At 36.6% G+C, this 21,991-nt stretch overlaps 1 protein-coding gene across 1 annotated transcript in view; it reads right to left on the reverse strand.

Annotated features, from left to right (window-relative positions):
* Nucleotides 1–21,991, reverse strand: part of me1 (malic enzyme 1, NADP(+)-dependent, cytosolic) — a 167,276-nt gene that overhangs the window by 83,931 nt on the left and 61,354 nt on the right. The window contains exon 3 of the mRNA XM_088905921.1: nt 16,812–16,961. Within this exon, the coding sequence (XP_088762047.1) occupies nt 16,812–16,961 (150 nt within the window). The remainder of the gene's footprint in view (nt 1–16,811; nt 16,962–21,991) is intronic.

Here is a 21,991-nt window from a genome sequence, read left to right on the forward strand (position 1 = left end):
ATTTAAGCTCTATGTGATCAAGTTTAATTGAAATGGTTAAGACAAAGATATTTAAAATTTGTACTGTTTTAATCTCCACAATAGCAAAGTCTTGAAATATGGTGTTTAAGTACTTTTTAGTTAAACGAAAGTACAATATATTCTATTCATAAAATGCACAATTACTAGTTATTGCTACACAAAAGAAGTTAATCTAAAAATCTTGGAATACATGAATACAAAATAACTGAGCAATCTCAGGAAAATCCAAGATTCTAGTAAAATAATCAGCATCAACACGTTTGTTGCATTGTGATTGTTAACCCACTGTCTATGATTTTTGCTCAATAAGAAACAAAGATGGTATTGCCCCGATTATAGATGAACTCATTACCATACTTGCATGATTTTCTCATGTATTTGCTGAAATAACCAAGTAAACAAGTATTGTTGTTGCCTTAAAGCAGCATCTGCCCCCACATATACTTTTTACAATACTTTATACAGCATTGTAATTAACCTACTTAGCAAATATTAGTTCTTGTACTTTAAAATGTTATTTATCCCTTGCACTCAGATGGTTTTTCATGAATCCAAAGATGACTAATAAGACTAATACTGCATCACTACACAGTCTGATTTTTGAGAAAGCTTTCAGAATTTACAGTAGCCAGATGTACAGTATACTGCACAATCCAGTCATGTTCAGCTTTCTTGCTCTTGATAAGCAATTCTGAAAGTGCTGATCTCCTTTCCAGATATGATCCCTCCATCCGGTTCAGTCTCCAGGGTTTGGCATCAATGTCTGTATTACCATAATTTACCCAGAAAATGCTTTTCTGGCCTATCCCAAAATGATTTCTTTGGCTAATTTGGGAGACAAAAAACCTCTGGAATACAGTCAGGCATCTGTATGACATGCCCAAGCAGGATGGTGTAATGATCATAGCTTCCATAATTCAGGTGTCTGGTAGGGTAAGAATGCATACTATTGCATTGGCCTTAACACTTGATTCTTAAATTCTTCTGCAGATCACATTGGTGACATGACTCCAGTACTTTTAATCTTCTGTACAGTATGTTGTCTATGTTTCAGTCTCATACAATATGTTAGGAATGCTGGCAAGGTAAACTATCCATTTGCACTCTTTTAATGGCATAATTTTCAAAACACCTGCTCAAATGGCCAAAGGCCAAACTTGCAGATTTCAGACAATGCTGGATTTCTTCAACAATAACAGTCTTCTACATTCTTTATACATGGCTAGGAGTAATGAACAGCAGATACCAGATGCACTGTCCTGCACCCCGCACCAAAGACTTGATTGAGAATGTGCTGGGGACTAGAATTACTTGTGAATACGTAAACAGATTTAGTATAAGTCAACAGAATATTACTGTTACTGTAGAATTGTCAGGAACAGAGATGGGACAGATTTTGTATTCCAAAGTTGCATGCTCAAATCTTCAACATTGCTTTGAAAACCAGTTGAAAACTGTTTGATGCCACTCAAAAGTCTTCCTAAAATTAAATGAGGAAAGTAGTGTGAATAAAACCAAGCTTTCACTGTGTTCCATACCCGCTTGTACCTTTTTTGTAAACAAAATGCCTTTAAATCAGGTTTTATGAATGGAAGGGAAAGTAATACACTAAGGATAAAATCAATTTTTGACAATATGGTTACTCATGAGCTATATACAGTACAGGTTAGCAGTAGATCCTATAGTGGGTTCTGAAACACCTAGGGACCTGAAAACAGGTTCTTTAGAGTAGAAAGTCTTCAAAACATAGCAGGCCTAAAAGAATGATCATATTTTAAGTTACTGATTAAAATGGTATACATTACCTTCTTAGCATGTTATGTTAGTTACATGTACTGTTTATGTGATGCTCATGTCACAGTAAAGTGTTCCTGTACTCGTGATTTACAGATTAAGTACAGCTTATACACAAGATACACATAACCTTCATATATCCGATAATGCTCTCATAGCAATGAAACTATATGAATATAGAATTTATATGATCTGAATAAATAAAGAGCAACAAATTAGGACCTTATTACAAAAGGGCATAAAAATGAAACAGCCTTAAGCTTAGTACATCTTCAAAAATCATTTATACTATGAAGTGTTACAAAAACAAATTCTCTCTCATTTATTCAAATACCCAACACATTGTTCATAAGACCATTTTCATTAAATCCCCAAACTAAAAAAAATAGTACTTGCACAATTCTACTACTTGAATTTAAAAAAAAATTCAGAAGAATTCATTGGAAAGAACAACCAGGAGTTCCACACATTTCAACATTTCAGTTGAATATACTTTATCGTAGCATGCTTTACTATACTGTTTTTACCATGATGCAGCAAACTAAACAATAAGGGCATGTTTTACAGACTGGAATAGTGAAATGAGGTATGAGTTCAGATTACTGTTCAAGTGGAATTATATAATTTTTTATAGCAAAAAAATATATTATACCTTTAAAAGGTTTTAAGAGGCTTAAAAGCTCCAATCCTACAACAAAGATGTCTTGCAGTGGAAGAGACCCTTCTTATTTAGGCAACACAGTTCCTGATATTTGATCAGAAGCATCACTCAAAATGCTGCAACCCTGTTATTACTCCCCAGAGAAATGTCTTATCACCTGTGCTTGTTCATATTTGTGCAGTGGATAGGAAATCACTCTTCGCTCAAAATGTACGTATAAGATATACTGTATAAATATTGGGAATATTTGGAAAGTACTTACCGTATTAATTTAATAACCAATGAATCTCCAGAGGGGGAAAAAAGCCCTGAATTACATGCAAAAAAAAAACTGGGTAGGAATTGGTAAGTATAAGGATGTCATCTTTGATGGGGAAAAAAAGTTATACATATACATGATTGAAAACCAATTACTAGAAAATTGCATAAGATTGTTGCAGCACTTTCTGGATTCATTTTCCCACCTCGTGTCCGACAGAACAGATCATTTGCCTGACATTGAGCTTTGCAAGACCGTGAGTGCTGGACGGAAAGGAGCACACATTGGGTACTGACTTTTGGCTGTAAGCAATGCATTCTTGCTGATGTCTTTTAAAAAAAAAAGGCAGAAACTACCTGCCAGATTCTCCTCAGACTGAAAAGCCATAAAGCTCGTAATTTTTTCCCCACAGCTGCTCGGGATCAGCTTTCCATTCCTAATGCAGGGTCCATCAAGCACAGTGTCAATCGCGCCCTACACATTATTGTTGAAAAGGTGAAACTTGTGGGTTTGTAAGTACCAAAACAGTGACAAATGGAGCAAAAGATTACTATATGTCAGATGAGTATTTCATTTCACTTGAACTGTATACAACTACAAAGTCCAAATAACGCTTTATAAACAGATATTGTAAAACCGCCTCATTTTGTACAACATTTACTAAGGTATAACTCTTACAATAATAGTCTGAGAATGAGACTACAGAATAACAGCATGCTTAAGTTTACCGTAACTTCCAGATCATTACAATTATCCTTACAAGAACTGTGTAAAGGGTGCTCACTGTGAGCAGTGCTCCCACTATTTTTTAACAGCTTTGCTGACAAAAACCTATTTTACAAATTTTCATTGTACTGTGGAAAGATCTAGCATAAAAATTTAACAATAGACTAGTTAATTCTCCAGTCCTTAAATGGAACCAGAAGTTGTGATCAATTTAAGCAGCTTCACGTTCAAGTTCCTTTAGAATTTAAATTGCTAATACTTTCATGGAGCTTTTGGTCAGTCTTTTTTACAGAAGAATAATATACTGCATTAAGAATAAGAACAAGGGTTACAAAAAGAGGCCAGTTGCTTTATTGGAGGATGTTTTTCCAATTTTTACTTGAAAGAAGCCAAGGTATAGGCTTCAACATTGTGACAAGGTAACTTGTTACATACGCCTACACCTATTTATGTAAAGGAGCATCTAACCTTGAGCCTTAAAAGCAATTCTTTTTAGTTTATGTTAATGTCCAATGGGTCATGTTTCACTCCATCGACATTGAAAAACATCATTGACATGAAGAATTGTACATAGATCACCAAGAGTGTTTTGTTTAAACTTCATTGCAGTCCAAAATTTCTAAATTAATACCATTTGCTGCATAACACTCATAACATGATTAATCCCCCCCCATCTACTTAAGCATTACATGTGTGCACTTTAATGGTCACAATCAATATTTCAGTATAAACTGCATTTTCAAATCTATTAAACATGTTTCCGCAACCAATAAATGTGTCAATGTGGTTGCAGAAAAGTTCTGAGGAGGAGCTGTTGCAATTTTGTGGTCCGTCACCTTCCCGTGCATGGTTATACAGTATGCACCTTGATGGTCACCAGATCAGATTGTAGTTAAATGTATAGGAGTAGTGGACTCACTGTAGCCTAAACTACAGAACATTTCAGTAATATGAAATACTTTGGAGTGCTTCCTAAGACAACACTCTAAAATGCCCAACATCTGGAGTCCTCTTGGTTACCTTGCATTATAAGCTTCAGGCATGAAATAAAAAAATATTTTCTGTACTTTCCCCTGCTTTTTAAATATATTACCTCATAACTCAATAGAAAAAAGCGTCTTTAAATATCATACAATAAAAAGTAGCACACATGACAATGAGATAATCCGTTATATAGTCTAAACAGACACCATTACACCCTTCTGTTACGGTTCATTTATTTCAATGAAGCGGTAAAGAATCATCTTCCCAAAATCAAAAACTGTAGACAAAAATCAAACATTGGCCTACAGATAAAACTTACGTTCATGTCACCCCGAGCTATTTTTAGGCATTAACATTATACTGTGTATTTTAAACCTCATCAGAAAAGCTTCTCTAGTGCCTAGAATGACTTAAATTACAAGTGATTCTTCTCATAAGGTCAATTAATCTAAAGGCTTCAAGAAACTCCATTCTGAAAACAAAATAAGTGCAGATTTTTTACACTTGGTTGTTAGCATTTTATTTCCAAGTTTACAGATATTCTGTTATCTACCTCCGATGTCTTCTGTTGGACATTTATCAGTACAGAAAGTTTTTGGCTGCAAGAAACTCTGAATCCTGTACAGTGATTCCTCACATATCCAAATACAGTGAGACTGAAGCTTGGTCAGGTAAGTCAGTCAAAGCACATTGAATTGTGCTATTTTGCCCTATTAGTGTAAATAGAATAGGACTTGATCCTCCTCATATACAATACGTATCTTTAAAACACTCATTACCATGAAGTACTCGCCTCTGAAGTTTGGTATAACATCTTTCCTGTTACATTAGGGAACTTGTTAATTCTGTTGTACATGGTTTATAAAAGTGGCTATTCTTAGGTGTAAAAGTGGCAAACTAACCTAGGATACTTGACATTTGTAATTAAGTTTAAACACTACCAGCAGTCGCAGAACAGGTATTTCACATATCTCTGAGAAAGTATTAAGTGGCACATGCAATCTATGGTTCCCAAAAGGTTGGGGAAATCAGAAGTACCAAAATTGGCTTTTTTGGGGGGAAAAAATAATTTGGCAGTTAAACGTAAAGCTGTATTGATATGAGAGCACAATGCAGACGGCCTCTGGCACAGTGTAATAATTTCACCATTGCCAGGATGGAATGGCTTGCCTAATTGAAACATCCCAGGTAAATTCCTTTTTGATCCTACACTACCTGCTCCTAATTTGATCTTCATATACTGAAAGGGAGACACTAATGTATACTTTTAAATCAAAATTAATGGTCATACTAAACATCCACATGTGAAAAGCTAAAAATCGGCAAAAAAAATTCAAAAGCCAAAATGTTGATTGCATTGTTTAATGTGCAATAATAGTTCCATTAATTTCACAAAATACACCTGCATCTCTAAGGTTGCTCATTCAGTGTAATTGGGGAAAAAACAAATACAGAAGGAACATTTGTACAACCTCCACCCTACTTTGCAACATCTTGCAGGAATATCCAGAATTAGTCATCCAAGGATTGGCTGCAAATGACTTACTTCAAGATGTTTCTTATAACCTTGTAAATATCGCATTTGTTTAGTAAAGCATACAATACTACTAATTCTACAAGACAGGAACTAATACATGCTTTTGCATACAGCAAATTAGATTACTGTAATACCCTACCATCAGGGAGCACCTATCGCACTTTCAACACCTTACAGGAAATTCAAAACGTGGCAGTTAGAATCGTTACTGGGAGTAGAAAGTACGACCACATCACATAACACCTACTGTACCTGTACTTCGCTCTCTCTCCATGGCTTCCTGTTAGGTACCAGGCAGACTTAAAAAATTTTAAGGGTCTCAGAGGTCAGCAACCTGTTTATTTAATGGAGCTGATTAACGTATACAATCCAAGTCGCCCACTTAAGTCTTCTTCATATTCCACATATTAATAAAATAAAATGGTTGGCCATAAAAGCCATTAGCTACAGGACCCCTAGTTTATGGGGCAGTCTGCCAGGCTATGTACGGGATGCCAAGTCATTCTCAGGATTTTAATTCAGATCGGAAACCTATTACTTCAGCCTAGTCTACTCGCACCATACATCATAGCCCGTTGCAACTATGGCTGCTGGTGCTGCTATACATCCCATTGCACATCTCTGTGATGGCCTGCCAGGTGGATACATGTGTTCTGACCAAACTATCCTAGTCTCCTCCCCACATGTCCGGATGGTGCCCAAGCTGGGCCCCATCCGAGTTGGATGCTGCCTTTGTTATGCAGCAGGCATTGATCTGCTTTATCCTGTTTATGGTATGTTTATGGGTGTCGGTCCTGTCTTCTGTTATGCAGCGTTAAAACACTGGGGCTGCTAAAGCAAGTCAGCTTTACTGCATCGTGGCATAACTTTTGTTGAAAGCTAAAATTAACAGACCCCAGCAACACCTTCCACAACGTGATTAAGTGGTAATATTGCAATGTCAAATATGCGATACATTTACAGTATCTGTAAACTGTTACTTCACTGCCATGGATCCAAGAAGGACACTGAATACAGCTATTGTTTAGGAGGACTTGCTGGTCTACAGAGATCTGTATGGAGTACTGGCACACAGAAGGACATGATGGAAGGCTTATTACTTCACACTTTGTAGTTTTTTTTAATTGTATGATGTTAGCATGCCCAGAGGGGCCAGTTGACCTTGGACCCTTAGAGGTTATTTTTTTTCCTTACTGAGGAGTTTTTGGTTCCTCTCTTCCGTTGTCTTTTGGCTTTTTTTCCTTTCTGTATTGTAACATCATGTGCTGTTACACAGCTTTAAGTGCCTTGGGGCAACCCTGTTGTGAAAGAAGAATTATAACTCATAAAACAGGCATACTGTAACTCTTGTACCTGGCCCTTAGTGAGTATTATGTCCTCATTTAGCTGCCGTTTCCAGAAGCATGCATTTTTGTAGCTTTGTCTGCTTTTGTTCTATTAAATTTTACTGCACTTTTCAATTTACATACTGTAGTTTCAACCCCACAATCATCAGGAATTTCTATTAATGCATCATATCCATCTTTAATAAAGAAGGCAGCTTTAAGGGATGGGACACTAACGACCACTCCAGCAACCTGACCTTCACTCTGGTAGTTATGCTTGTTGATTTGGTTGTGCAGAGCAGTCATGGTGAAACATGAAATTGATAGAAACCTGATGTTGTGAAATCTGTAGCAACTGAAGAGATTAAGTGGAAAGGCACAACGCTTTACATTTGTTATGAAAAGAGGTGTCAAGTTCGAGACCTTTCTTCACCATTTCCAAGTACTGGAAAAAAAAGCTTACAATATCATACAAAGCTCAACTTCGCCCACCGCCCCCCGAGTACATCTTGACATGATTCATCTTGATCTTCCACTACTCCCTGCTAGATAGTTTTCAAAGCCGTCTAGCTACTTTCATAGGCATTTCTCATGATCTCTCAGAATTGGGGAGTGTCATTTTACTTGTTTGCTTGCACTTCCCTATGATTGACCGTGGCTGTACTGCAAAGAATGCCAAGGAATCTTGGAAGCTCTGCATAACATTTCCTTTTTTTGTGTAACTTTATAGTTAGATGTTTGGGAGCACAGATACCTATGATTTTGAATGTGGCCCAAACTGTAATACTTCACTAGTATTCACATTTGTTCTAAACAACTTTCCTGTGCTGCTAAAGTGGGTTTTGGGATATTCAAAACATATGACCAGGATATCCAGATGGAGAAACAGATGTAAATTGCCACGTGGACTCAATTTTTTTCCAATTCTGATAACTATCAAACAGCACTAGGCCATCTAATGATGGTACATCAACATTTCATACTAGGACCCTGCAACTTGTTAATTTTGCATTTGCTGTGTATTCCAGTACATGAGGCAATACAAAACACCTTCCCATGCATAGCAAGTACTGCATTTCACTTGTGATGTTTGAAGGTTTTTTTTAAATGTGATTTTATGCGTTTTGTTGGAAATCAAGATGAGAAAACACCAGAAGACAATTTGTTTCATTTTAAGTGAATGAGTTTTTCTGAAATTTAGACAATTTGTTGGAGAGGATTAATCTAGATCAAAGGGGTTGCTTCATCCAATCGGTCATCAAAAACTGCACGACACAGGAGATTATGATAAAATAAAATGTTATGAAGAGGTAATGAGAATGTGAATGCACTCAGCCCAACATAAAAGCGTAGGATTTAAAATGAACTTGTGCTTTTATGTGAAAATTTACATTGCATTTCAAAAAGCTAAACTGTAATTAATTTGTGCCAGAAAACACGGTATTCAGATATACTGTAGGTAAAAAAAAAGCATACTGAATTGATTGCTCTAGTTTTCAGGAGATTAGTGGAAATCTGAAATTAGAAGAGATGTCCCCTGCCCCAGTTATAAACTCTTTTCTTAATTGTTTTTGGTATACTGCAATTTTGTTGACTGAACTTTGTTAGTCAATGTGGCTCACCGATTCATATCGGCATGGGAGATGGAGATGAAAGAAACAAAGGAACTAAAACTAATATGCTCCATGTAAAAAGAGAATAATATTTTGTGCCATCAGTGTGTTGGAGGTTGGACTAAGTACTTCAGGTGGAGTGGCATCTACAATGTGTGTAGCAGACCTGCAGAATAGTTTTATAATTGTTGTATCCAACAGAACAATTACAGGGAAGGTCCAAGCATACTGGTCTGGGCAGGTGAATCTACTGTAGTACTACAGAACTCCACCTTTAGTGATTAATAGAAGTCTTGCCTGACTTGATCCCCATTGAACATTTGTGAGGAGTTGGGAGTATATGGGGCAGAGACTAGTTAACGGCCACACACTTTCCCAGGTTCCATAAGAGGAATAGGACAATCCACAAGATAACATCTGTAATCTGGTGTCGCAGATGTATAGGTTTGTGGCCACCACTAGAAGCAATACGAATGCTACTTGGCATTTGACTTTTAGTGTAGGTCACCTGTCAATCAACTCCTGTTGATGACAGGTAAAAGGCTTCAAGAGTCAAGATCCCTTTATTGGCCATATACAATTTCTTGCATTAGGAATTTGTCTTTACATACCCCAGCTTGCTCTCCATGAGACATACAAGCACACAGACAGGGAGAGAGCAGCTTAGAATCAGAGCATAGGGTCAGCCATTTATACGGCACCCCTGGAGCAGTTGGGGTTAAGGGCCTTGCTCAGGGGCCCAATGGAGTAGGATTCCTCTGCTGGCCATGGGAATTGAACCGGCAACCTTCCACCCCCAGGCACAGATCCTTAGCCACAGTGCCACCGCTCCACCCCTTCAATATGTTTATTTAACGTTAATGTGATGTCTGACAAGATGCTAGTGTATCTACACTCCAGATAGTGTTATTTTCCTGATAAATTTGTGAATTTTACAGTTTTATGTTTCTTTTAAGGTTTGGTATACATTATGTGTTTAAAGGGGTGGGGTGGGGAGGATGTAATATTTTGAAGAGTGTTGATCGAGTAAAATACAGTTAAGCCAATATTTCAACAAAAGAAAAGTTCAGACTAACTGTAGGTTAGCGAAAAAGGGACACAAGTATGATTGAGGTTTAAATAATCAATAGAAGGCTAACAGTTTTTCTTTTGTATGTATGGTAATTTCCAACAAACAATACACAAATACAGTACCAATCCAAGAGAACTACTATGATTAAGTTTAAACAGCTTTTCTCTTTTGTGCTGAAGCTTTCTTTGTATGCGGTATCGGCAATCCTCGTGACCTTTTCTGACATTTGTTTTCGGAGGAAAAAAGCAAAGTGTAAAATACTTTTGCATTTCTCTAAAGTGCTTTGTTGAATCAAGTTATGTTTAAGATTTGTTTCTTAGTGAAGTTAAGTTTCATGAAACAAAAACCAACTTGGAAATTTATATGCAGTACAAACTGCAGTTTCTTGATTACTGCATTTTTAGTTTCTGCTATCAAATTATCAACATTTTGGTCTTAATATAATCAAATTAATTTAGCTTGCACAGATATCCTTCTTAATTTGCAATTTAGTTTATTTGAAATGCTATCCTCTGGTCAAATTCCAACCTACCTCTGGTACTTGAAAGCAGACATTCCTAAGCATATTCTGGTAGTGAAACCTGTACTGATAGTGAAGCTATTGTATGCACAGCATCAAATTCCAGTGAGTAATTTTCTGCTTGCAGTGTTCTTGCACTGAATTGTACATTCTCATCTTACATGCAACTAGCTCTGTGTGTGGCCTCTTCAAAAACACTTTCGTTTCTTTGCCATCTTGATCACAAAAAGACATTTTCTATTCGTTCAGTATTGCTACAGGTGCCACTTCAGATGAAATAAAGCATTTTAAATTTCTATCACTGATTAAGTTAATTTTAATAAGAGAATTTGACTGTCTCACTGTACATCATAAAATCAGATGAATTTCCAGTTTAATTTTACAGAACAGCATTACTTATTACTTATTGTCAATTCTACATTGAAGCATAATAAAAATATTACAGACTACATTTCACTTTATCCAAAAACTTTCATGCCTTGAGGGAGTGCGTTTAACCTTTGATCTCCCACTTACAGCAAAAGTATGGTTCTAGTTAATATGTGTAAAGCAGATTACAGGCTGTAAAACCTTTTAAGGCCAAGAAAGTACCTTCTGCACAAGGTTTTCTTTGTACCTGAGAGCTACTGATTAGCCTAATAATGGCCAATCCCGTTTTACAACCTAGGTGGTCCAGCAGATGAACAAATAAGTGATTCATTACAGGTCTTTCATGGTGTGTGCGCATATGTAAGAGGTTTCACATTTTTAGTAGGTACAGTACCTAGAGATCCTGTCCAAAAAATTACAAACTAAAACCATAGTCTTACTTTTTTATAGATCAATGATATTTACTACTACAAAGTAGCACAGGTTTACCAGGACAAAACATTTGGTTAATTGCAGAGCAGATTAGAGAGGGACCAATCATACTTCTCATTGTATTACACCACATCTTGAACTGATTAATCCTCAACCTTGGACCCAATATAAAACTAGGAAGATGCACTCACGCCCCAGATTGCTTTTGGGCTCAAGAATTAAGGCTTTCACATACAAAAGCAAAACCACTCAATGTTGCAATGCTTTTATTAATCCCAGTAGGGCAGACACTGCATCAGCTTCAATTTGTTGCTAAATAAAAGCAGTACAAGCTGATATACAGTAGGAGCATTACAAAAGAGCAACAATATAAATAGCTACTGGGTACAAGCTGTACATTTTAATTGGCATTCTTTCCCCCCCATCTGCCATTCACCCTAAAGAGCAACAGAACTATAGCATATAATCATGAAATCACCACCTGAATCTGAAATTGTGTAGTCACAGGCTCACCTCTGAGCCCCATCACCTGCATAGCTAATAAGTATGAAATTGCAGCCCAGGAAGGGGACATCCCTGTAAGTACTGTACATTAAGTAATATCTATAATCCACATGAACAGCTTACTCGACCACTAATCAAAAGTAAAATTGTAACAAACGTAATATTTCCATGTTTTCACTGCCATTTATTTTCATTTCAGAAAAAAATTGGTTTTACAGTAACATAAGCCAAAATAATAGAATGTTAACTCAAACAGACAGAAATGCTAGGTACCATACAACAAAAGCTTTGTCTAACAGTTTATAAGACTTGAATAAAGTTTCCTTTATATACAGTACATCAGTGCTGGCAGCTCAAAACATTAGCAGCAATATTTACCAAGTTTTGCCATCAGACAAAAACAGGATTCTACATTTTTACATTATATTTAAAAAATAAATGAAAAGGCAAAAATGGACACTTGACATTTGATTATCCAATTTATTGTAATTTTAATGAATCTTGTAGAACACTAACTTCATAAGTGTATACATTAGCTATCAAAAGTATTCACTGCCCTTGAAACTTCAAATTTTATTGTAATATGGAATCAAAGTATTTAACTGGGATTTTTTGCCATCGATTGGCAAAACACTCCATATATCAAAGCAAAATAAATATTCTACAGATAACCCTAAATTAATAAATATAAAACAGTTTTCAACTCCTGTGTTTTGACCCACTCAAATAGGCTCTGGTGCAACCAGTTGCCTTTAGAAGACAATTAATTGAAGTCCACCTGTTTGCAACGAAGGTGTTTCATGAGTTCCCATCTCTGGGAAGTCCAGTTTAGTGCAACACTGAAACTTTCAAAGTACTGTAAATCTGGGGTAGGGCTATTGAAAAGTACCAATTATGGGAAGGATACATGAAAAATGTCCAAGGCATTACATATCCCTCAAAGCACAGTAAAGACCATTAAAGAAAAGCAGAAAACATGGTACAACTTTGACTGTGCGAAACAGGGCATCCTCAAAAACATTATCCAAGCAAGAAGGGCAAAACTAAGGAAGGCCACCAGGAAGTCTATGACAACTCTAAAGGCACTCTAGTCTTCCCCGGCTGAAATGGAAGAAACTATATTTACAACTGTCCAAGTGCTTTACAATTGTGGGTTTCACCGGAGGGTGGTAATACGAATGCTGTTGATTAAATAACTTGCACCAAGCCTCAAAGTCTGTTTGCCAGATGGCATGTGGGAGACTGTAGTACTTGGCCTTTAGGCCAAAAAGGTTTCAGTGTAAGGTTATGCTTGTGCCAAAACTACATCGAGAGAGCACCATCCTTGGCGTGAAGCATGGCGACGGCAGCATCACACTATGGGGATGCTTCACTGTGTTATGGCCTAGAAGATGTGAGGATGGAAGGGAAAATGGGTGCAGCAAAGTAAAGAAATTCTGGTGAAAAACCTACCGCAAAACTGCAAGATATCTGGGACTTAGGATGAGAATTATCTTCCAGCAGGACAATGACCCAAAACAATAGCCTAAGCCACATTGCAGTGGCTTAAAAAGTCAATGTACAGTACTGGAGTAACCCAGTCAAAGCCCAGACCTCAACCCACTTAATCTGTGGCAGGAGTTGAAAATCACCATTCACCAGTGGCCCGCTTCCAACTTGAGGGAGCTAGAGCAATTTTGCAAAGAAGAATGGGCAAAGATTAGTGTCCAGATGTGCCAAGCTGGAAAAGACTTATCCAAGTGTCTGTGTGCCATGCAGTGGACTTGCTGGGATAGGCTGCTCCCCCATGACACTGCATTGGATAAAGAAGTTGGAAAACCAATAAATCTGCAGAATTCAGTTTTCACTTTGACATTACAGAGTGCATTGATCACTGGCAAAAAACAAAAACAATTAAATACATTACAATTCACATATTGTAATATACAAGATGCAAAAGTATAAGAGCAGTGAAATACTTTTGATAGCCACCATAAACCTTTCATTTTCCTGAAGGAAAACTTCTTAAAGGATTGAAGATTAATTCCAGAGAATTCTCATTTAAGACCAATATAAAGGCTATTACAGTAATTTAGCCAAAGTGAAGGCAAGTATCAGCAGTGCAATCAAGAAAAGACCAAATTCAGGCAATGTTTTCTCAGGTGAAAGTAAGACTTGACCAGCGTCTTTAATTTGTGCATCATAACAGAGCTCAGGATCAAACAAGACCCCCCAGATGTCTCATAGTAGGGTGTAATTTGAGGCCACCATTTCCAAGCTGAATTTAATACATTGGATGCATCTTCCATAGGATTTACTTCAGTTTTTGTCTTATTTAAATAGAGGAAAATTGAGACCATGCCTGAATTTCACTCAGTTTGACACAATCTAGATGTCGCATGGAAGATCAGATGAGATGGAGATGTAAGGCTGAATGTCTTTTGCATAAAAAAGAAAGCAGACCCCTTTTCCCCCAATAAGACTACCTAATGTGAGTAAAGAGATTAAAAACAGAATAGGTTCTAGGATAGGGACCTAAGGGACACCTGAAGAGAGTGGGACAATACTGGACTTAAGTGCTACAAATTGTCCCCAGTTTGACAGTTGTCACATATGCATAAGATTTAAGGCAATTTACAGTAACAGAATGCGAGATAGTCCACAGCATTGAACATCGCTGTAAGAACTAATACACAGTAGATCCAATACAGACCAATAGAGAGCTAGAGCCAGAGTCCGTTTAATAAAAGGTCATTTAAAATTGAAATGACCTCTCTGTTCTCTGAAGAGATCAACTCTTATAATAGATATTGATGTCAAAATGTCTCCTAGGTTTATTGACAGCCAAAATCTTTTAAACTACACAACTGGGGAAGGTACAGGCTAAGAAATTGTTGAAATGTTAAAAATTAACGAGTCATATTTGTTTATGGAAATGCACCTATTGCCTGATTCTACAACATATCTAATAAAACCAAATGATACTGAAAATTTACAAGCAATTCATAGTAGTGCCAAAATAGTTTACCACCATTACTGACATAGTATAAAATGTTTATAGGAGTTTTACTCAGTGAGCCAAGTAATTTTCACTTGAGTTATACATTCCTGTGCCCACTGGCAAACCTTTCTGTTAATAAAAACCAGCTAAGTAAATTATAATTTCTATTTAAATGCATAAGAGTTTCCCAAAACAGAAATCAAAACAATTAATATAAGTCCCCCTTTGCACATAAAGCCCATACAGGAGGATATGGAGGTCAAATGGGAAAGAAAATGCAAAACTATTGTACAAAACCAATACTACTCTATTCAGCAGAATTCACATTTTGTTAAATTGCTTAAACAAAATGTAAGAACAGTTTGTATTCTGTAGCAAGAATGAATAAATCAGGGTTAAAATAGTTTTCATAGCATCATAGAAGCAGAAAAACCACAGTGATCATGCAAAACGGAATTGATTTTTTTGCTGCATAGTTTGGGATGCTTACTGTTTACAGCTGTATCTCCGAGTGACTCATGAATCTGAAATGCTACATCTCCTCTACAAGAAGCACTCAAGTGCCCTGGTCTCTCCCCATGTTATTGCATTCATCATGCCTTTAAGCTTATCATGCTGTCCAACTTATTTTGAAGAATGGCAAGGAGACACAAACGGCAGTAGAAGCAATGCGCATGCAGACTCGTCCAGATTTAAAACCTAGATCATGACTTCATTTAAGCAGACACTTGGCAGATCACACCACACAACAGCAGTAAATTTGTGTACAGTAACTGCGTTAGATCTTCACTTTTAGATTAGAAAGGTTTGTTTAATAGTTCAAAAGCATCTTGCTGCAGCAGGTCAGGAAAAATTGAATCCTAATGGACTATAGTGATGCTTATTACTTCAAATAATTCAGTCAAACTAGGAAGATTTCTGCACATAGAACATTTGAAAGCCTGCTTTAATCCAAATACTGTACATATATTAATATCTAGAAAACCTACTTTAGGGGTCACCTACAGTATAAACTGTATTTACAGAACAACCCCTGTATAAAGACTAGCTACTTACAGAATGCTCACTAATGTTTCACAAATAAGTAATAAAGCAGCAATGTAGCTTACAAGCGACTTGTAAAAATGGTAATGTACTGTATAGATTCAGTCTTTTGCACAGTGAAAAGGAAGGATAAAATTAATGTGCATTGCACTTGAGGCAGGTAAAAGCAGCTTCAGTGTGCCTTCTCCAGGTTTCAGACAGTTTTGTATTTCTTAATCCACCTATCCACTTTTTAGGGAGACCAAACCTATCCCGGCAAGCAATGGGGTGCAAGACGCATTTCTTAATTATTAAACAAGGTACAAAGTAAAAGGGCATCAAAATAGTCCTATTATTCAATGAATGAATGGGTAAGTGTTAGTATTTAAATATACTGTATGGGATATACTGGAACAAGTAATAGGTTTATTCCATGCTGAAAAAAAGAAAGAACACAACGTTTCGGCCGTGGAGCCTTCTTCAGGTGTGTCGGATATACTGTGTGTAGGATATACTGTTCAGTAGAACTTGCTAGAAAACAAAATCCAGCAAGAAACCTGCTGAACTACATCTGGACACTCCACTGACTGGTGTGGGTGGTGTGCTTTTGGTGAGTACATTACATTCTGGTTTAAATCCCCCACAATTTCCATTTCATCTACTTTATTAATTCAAGACATACTGTACCAGCTCCAGCATGCAGAAAACAAACTTTTCGCTTGGTAGTTTCACAATACACAAGTTCTGGTTAAAAGGATTACTTTTGTGGATTTAAACACTACTTTGGCATTTGTTTTATGCAAGCAACAAAACAGTATGCTATAATATGCATTAGACATTTCTGAATGTGAAAAGCAAAATAAAAGAAAGTGACCCATTTAAAATGATCATGCTTGTAATCCAAACCTCCAAAATTCCCCTTAGCTGCCCAGATGAAATTCGGACAGGAAAACGCTATGCAATTAAATTTGATAGCAATACAGCTTCTTACCGTGGTCTTCGGAACGTCAAACCATACTGCTGGCAGGCCAGACCAACCGTGGGAGTATAAACAATTGGCATAAATCTTTGTGTGTCAGAAGTGAGAACTCTGTAAAAGAGTTTCTCATTCCGGTCCTGCAGGGCCATTAAAAGTACATATCTGCAAAACAAAAAAAAAATTTTATAAAATGTACATATGCCTAAAAATGTTCATACCATGTATATTGACTAAGGGCTTTGCAGTCTAAATTTCTCTGGCTTTTAAGAGAAACACCGTTACTGTATATAGGTCTTCAAATTTAACCGTAAAGCTCTTGACAGGAGATTAAAGTACCTAAAGATCTCAAAGTTAAATCGACTTTCAGATCAAAACGCTGCATTTCTGTTTATTTCTGGTTCCACGTGTCCTACAAAACATTCCTTTTCAACTGCCATGTAATGCAATTATAAACCCACACATACAAGGCACATACTGTATAAGGCCTCTAAAAATGAAAGTGATCCCCTATATAATCAAACTGTTGATTTATAAAGAATCATTTTTAAATTCACAGGAATTGTATAGGTTGCATAAATTCCCATAAAACAGGATACTACTGTACTTCCCTGCCCTTCTAAAGTAATGAAAACCAAATTCTTCATCATATACAAGGTGTTAACAGCCTCTTAAAAATTCCAGCACTTCTGTGCATGTCTGATAATATCCTATCCAGTATTAAAGATCTAGAAGAGATACCTCCAAGCAGTCAAAGCTCAGCCTCATGTAGAGGGAAAGATTTGTACAGACAAATGTGTGTGCAGTATAATTGTATCTATACAGTTTGTCAGTGTCATAGGTAAAAATACAACCCCATTGAAATAACTAGGTTGCAAGAAAGCTGAAAATGAAACTTCATTATAGAATTCTAATGCAGTACAATATTCATTATCAAAACCCAATTTGGCTTTTTGTCCTTTGTCCCCAGGCTTTTCAAATGCTGAGCTAACCAGTTATTTCCAAATTATCCTTTAATCATATAGTAGCAAGCATACAATGGCCCACTTTCACAGACTTGTTTTAGCAGTGCTAGAACAAAAATACTAAAAAACAAGAGGATTCTTTAGCAGGATGAATGAAAGCTAAATTACTTTAGCAAAGAAATTTGTATGGAAAATGTTGATTCAACCTGAAACTCAAAATATAAAATCTTATGCAATACCCATTGGCATTACATTTATGCAGATTTTCATAGAGCACATAACTTCATCTTTGCAATTGTTTTATTTATGGACATCTGAAAACAGCAATTGTTTTCAACTGCGGTCTTCCAGGAAAAAGTGAATTTCATAGTCTTTGGACAACTGGCAAAACTGAGAAGGTGATACAGCTGTAATGAAATGCCTGTGGGTCAGAAGGTGCCAGGAGACCAAGATTTTGCTCAGCTGTAAAAATAACAGGCAGTTGAATCAGACAAGGTTTTAAGAAGTGCAAACAAGCCAAGATGGACTGCAACTAACTTGTAAGACCATTAAAATTAAGATACTGTACTTGGTTGTATTTTAGTTCCATACTGTACAAGACAAAAATGTCCCTATTGTGATTAAGTGGTCACAAATTTAAAATGTTTGACTTAACCCATTTAATATCTTCATCATCATCACAAGGCAACACAAAGCAGACATCTGCTGAATAAGTGTTTAAGTTACTTAATCCTAAATTATTAAGTAGTGGTATTTCTAGCTGCAGTTCTGTGAGCAGTGCTCTGTATGAAAGACTACATGTAGAAAACCTAATACGTATAATGGCTTGTTAGGCGAGTAAGCTGTGATTTATGCCTTCTCTTAGGACTCCTTAAAATTACACCAGGTCAATAAATGACGGCTGTTTAATACACTGTACTACTTGAACTTGTGTATTACATCTATAGCTTTAACTCCCCTATTGGTTAGAATCCACAAAGAAAATGACAAAATCTCAGTATTGACCCATTTTCTCCAACACTGAAAGTACTCTAGTATGAGCCCTTTTAGATCGTTCAGTAAAGAAGGAATCTTGTACAACAGATGTTTCCTTGGATTTCAAGTTGAGTTGAAATTGGAACTCCTTTGTATTAAGAAAAATGTCTTGCATTAGTATATAACAATGCACTACATTTACAAGTTCTGATACAACTGTTAAACCATACACAGACATATATTCTTAGGAAGGCTTAAAATATTTGCAGTTCTCAGTATCGCTCTTCCAAACGGCAACCTTGAAACCCAAAGTCAATCTTTTGTTCCACTTCATGATTAGAAAAACAAATGCCAATCATTTCCCACTCCCCACAAAGTGTATGAAGCCTCCTCTTTATGCACCCCCCTTCACTCACACAGGTGCAGAGCAGTCTCCTGGGAAGTCGTTTGCAAAGGCGTTTTTCAGCCATGCTGAATACTGAATGGTTATCATTGTAATCAAATGAAGGAGGTGAGGAGGCCTTATCATGGCTAAGTCATTCCCTGCCACAGCTAATCTTCAGTATCTGTTTGACACGGGTTTGTCATGGAGTTGAGGAATTTAGTCCTCAAGGTCAAACAGGATACACTGGTTGCCAATGTGCCAGTTGCATTTAAAAGCTGAATGAATGAATCTCGGTATTAACAAAACAGCTATTTATCAAGGAACATTGCTTGTTTTGCTACAGCTTTTCACAGCCAAGAGAAAGAGACAAAGAGTAATGAAACAGTAATTCTAATCTTAAAGCTTCCTCAGATGTGTGAGCGAATTCTAACATTTGTTTATATGTCTTTATTTGGATTCTAATTGAAAATGGCATTCACCAATTTTAATACACAAAGTATTGAATTACATATTAAAAATGTTGCAGTAATAAACTGAGCCACTGATCACATGATGTTTTTATATTCTTCCAGTTTAGGAATATTACTTTCCTTGCTATGGTAAAGTATTGGAGTAAACATGTTTCTTGGTAGGTGGGGTGAGATCAAACAAACCATTAAAAAGGTCTTGGGCCCTTGTTCATCATTCAGGACATTACTATGTCTATGCTGCAAATTTGAGACATTCTGGATAGTAGGTATTTGGGGGCTTCAAACCAGACACACTTGGGGTGTACAAGAAATCAAGGGACCTAAAATACCCCAAGTCTAAAAATGGCTGTGTTGCCATTTTGTGGAGTTTGAATTAAAGCAGACATTATGTTATTTAAATTTAAAAATTGTACTTCATTATTCTTAACCCATTCAAGCACTAAAAAGTGATTTAGCACTACACAGCAAAAAAACCTAGAAGCTCTAACCTCAAACGAGAGTTACATGCAGAAATTCAACAAGGAGTACAAAGCACATCTACTGATATTTTAAAACACCTGTTTCATTTATAAACAATGAATGTCCCCTGCCTCCAAGGAGTGTCTCAGCTTACCCGTTCTGGGCAATATTGAACTCAAAAAAAACAATTCACAATTTAACAATTGAACACTTGACAAACACTTGGAAAACACGTAACGCGTATTTTCCTAAGTACAGTGTCCTAAGGTAGGTCTACAGAGTAACATGCAATGATTACATTTGTGTGGTTTCTGCTCCACAATGATTTAAGGTATTGCACTTTAAATGAGTTTCAAAACACCACAAATACTCTAATTCAGTATAATCCTTAAGTTATTTTTGCCGACTTCACATGTGAGGCATTTTGCTTTTTTTCGGGTATAATTTAAAATGTACTGTAAGCGAACCAAATGTCCATCTTGCTTCCACATGGATCAAAAACATTTGGTGCTGGAAGATTGAAAAGTAAGACAGGGGAGACTTTGTTGCTGTTAAAATTACAGTATTTGAAGATGCTCATTCACTAACTTTTCCAGGGTATGGGAACACTGCCCACAAAAGATTCACATCAGAAAACCTTAAAATGTTAGTTACTGTTTTGGAAGAATGGTATAGCAACAGTTATTCATCTTGGTCTAAAAGTAACTCATGAGGCAAGAAAAACTGCACACCCACTTGTTTCACTGAATCATATTCCATTTCACTCCATCACATGTGAATCCCACAGTAAGACTGGAGGAGATGTATGAACTCTTAACTACTTATCCACTTCTAAATCAAAAAAGGCTGTTTGCAAAATTTATCCCCTGGTTCTTAATGTGCCAAAATAAAAACCCAGGGATTCAAACATTACCTAGACGTACAGTATTTGTTTCCTTAAGAGGGAGTGTTCCACATTAAACTTCGTCCTGGCAAAAAAAGTTTAAAAACAGTATTTCTAGTCAGCATGTGACTACTTCAAGAAGCAGCTATTGTATTATACTGTACATCCGTGCATTTATGCATTAAATGATACCAAAAATGTAATATAAAAGGCAGAGGCAGAGAATTTAAGGAGGCTTTAAACTATTTCCTTAATGTGGGATGTACTGTAAAACAGTTAAGCCGGCATCACACTACAGGACTCGACACGACTTCTAGCCGGAGAGCATGTCAAATTGAATGACTGCAGTTGCTGAATCTCGCTGCCTTTTTTGTCCTAGAGGGTGTCAAATTATGCGACTAGGAATCGCAGGGGGTGACTAATTACACGATTCCGTCAACTTTTCATCATGGTTCCAAATCTCCTGTTGCACTGCAAAAGTACCGTGAGGTCACCTCATTTGGGCAGCCAATCAATGTACTGTAGAGCACACCGGAATAAGAGGAGCATCGCATGAAAGTAAACATTGAGGATAAGCACAAACATCTTGAAAAATGTTACAGGCATTACTTTCCCCACAAATAAACATCTTCAAAAATAATTAATTATAAATATAGAACAAATTTACAAAAATAAAAACAAACAAAATATTGTAAACAAATATTAGTATTCCTTCTTCGGGTGTTACCCAAAGAAGGCTCCACAGCCAAAACGTTGCATTTGCTTTCTTCTCTTTTCAGCATGGAATAAACCTATTACTTGTTCCTTTGCAGCCTACGCATGCCAATGCAGCTACCCACCTGAACTACTCACAAATAATAACATCTCCCCAGCCTAGAGCAGAGATTTTTTTTTTGCTTTGGGGTTCATTAGTTCATGTTCATGGGAAGCATATTATGAAAGGATGAACAATGAGACATTCATTATACTCTTAGGCCAGTCAAGTCACTTAGATTCAGGGTGCCCTGGGATTAAATAAAAATGAGTTTAATTACCACCATGGTGTTTTAAGTCGTCAA

This window comes from Atractosteus spatula, chromosome 2 (assembly GCF_055471065.1).
Source record: "Atractosteus spatula isolate fAtrSpa1 chromosome 2, fAtrSpa1.hap1, whole genome shotgun sequence".
NCBI lineage: Eukaryota > Metazoa > Chordata > Actinopteri > Semionotiformes > Lepisosteidae > Atractosteus > Atractosteus spatula.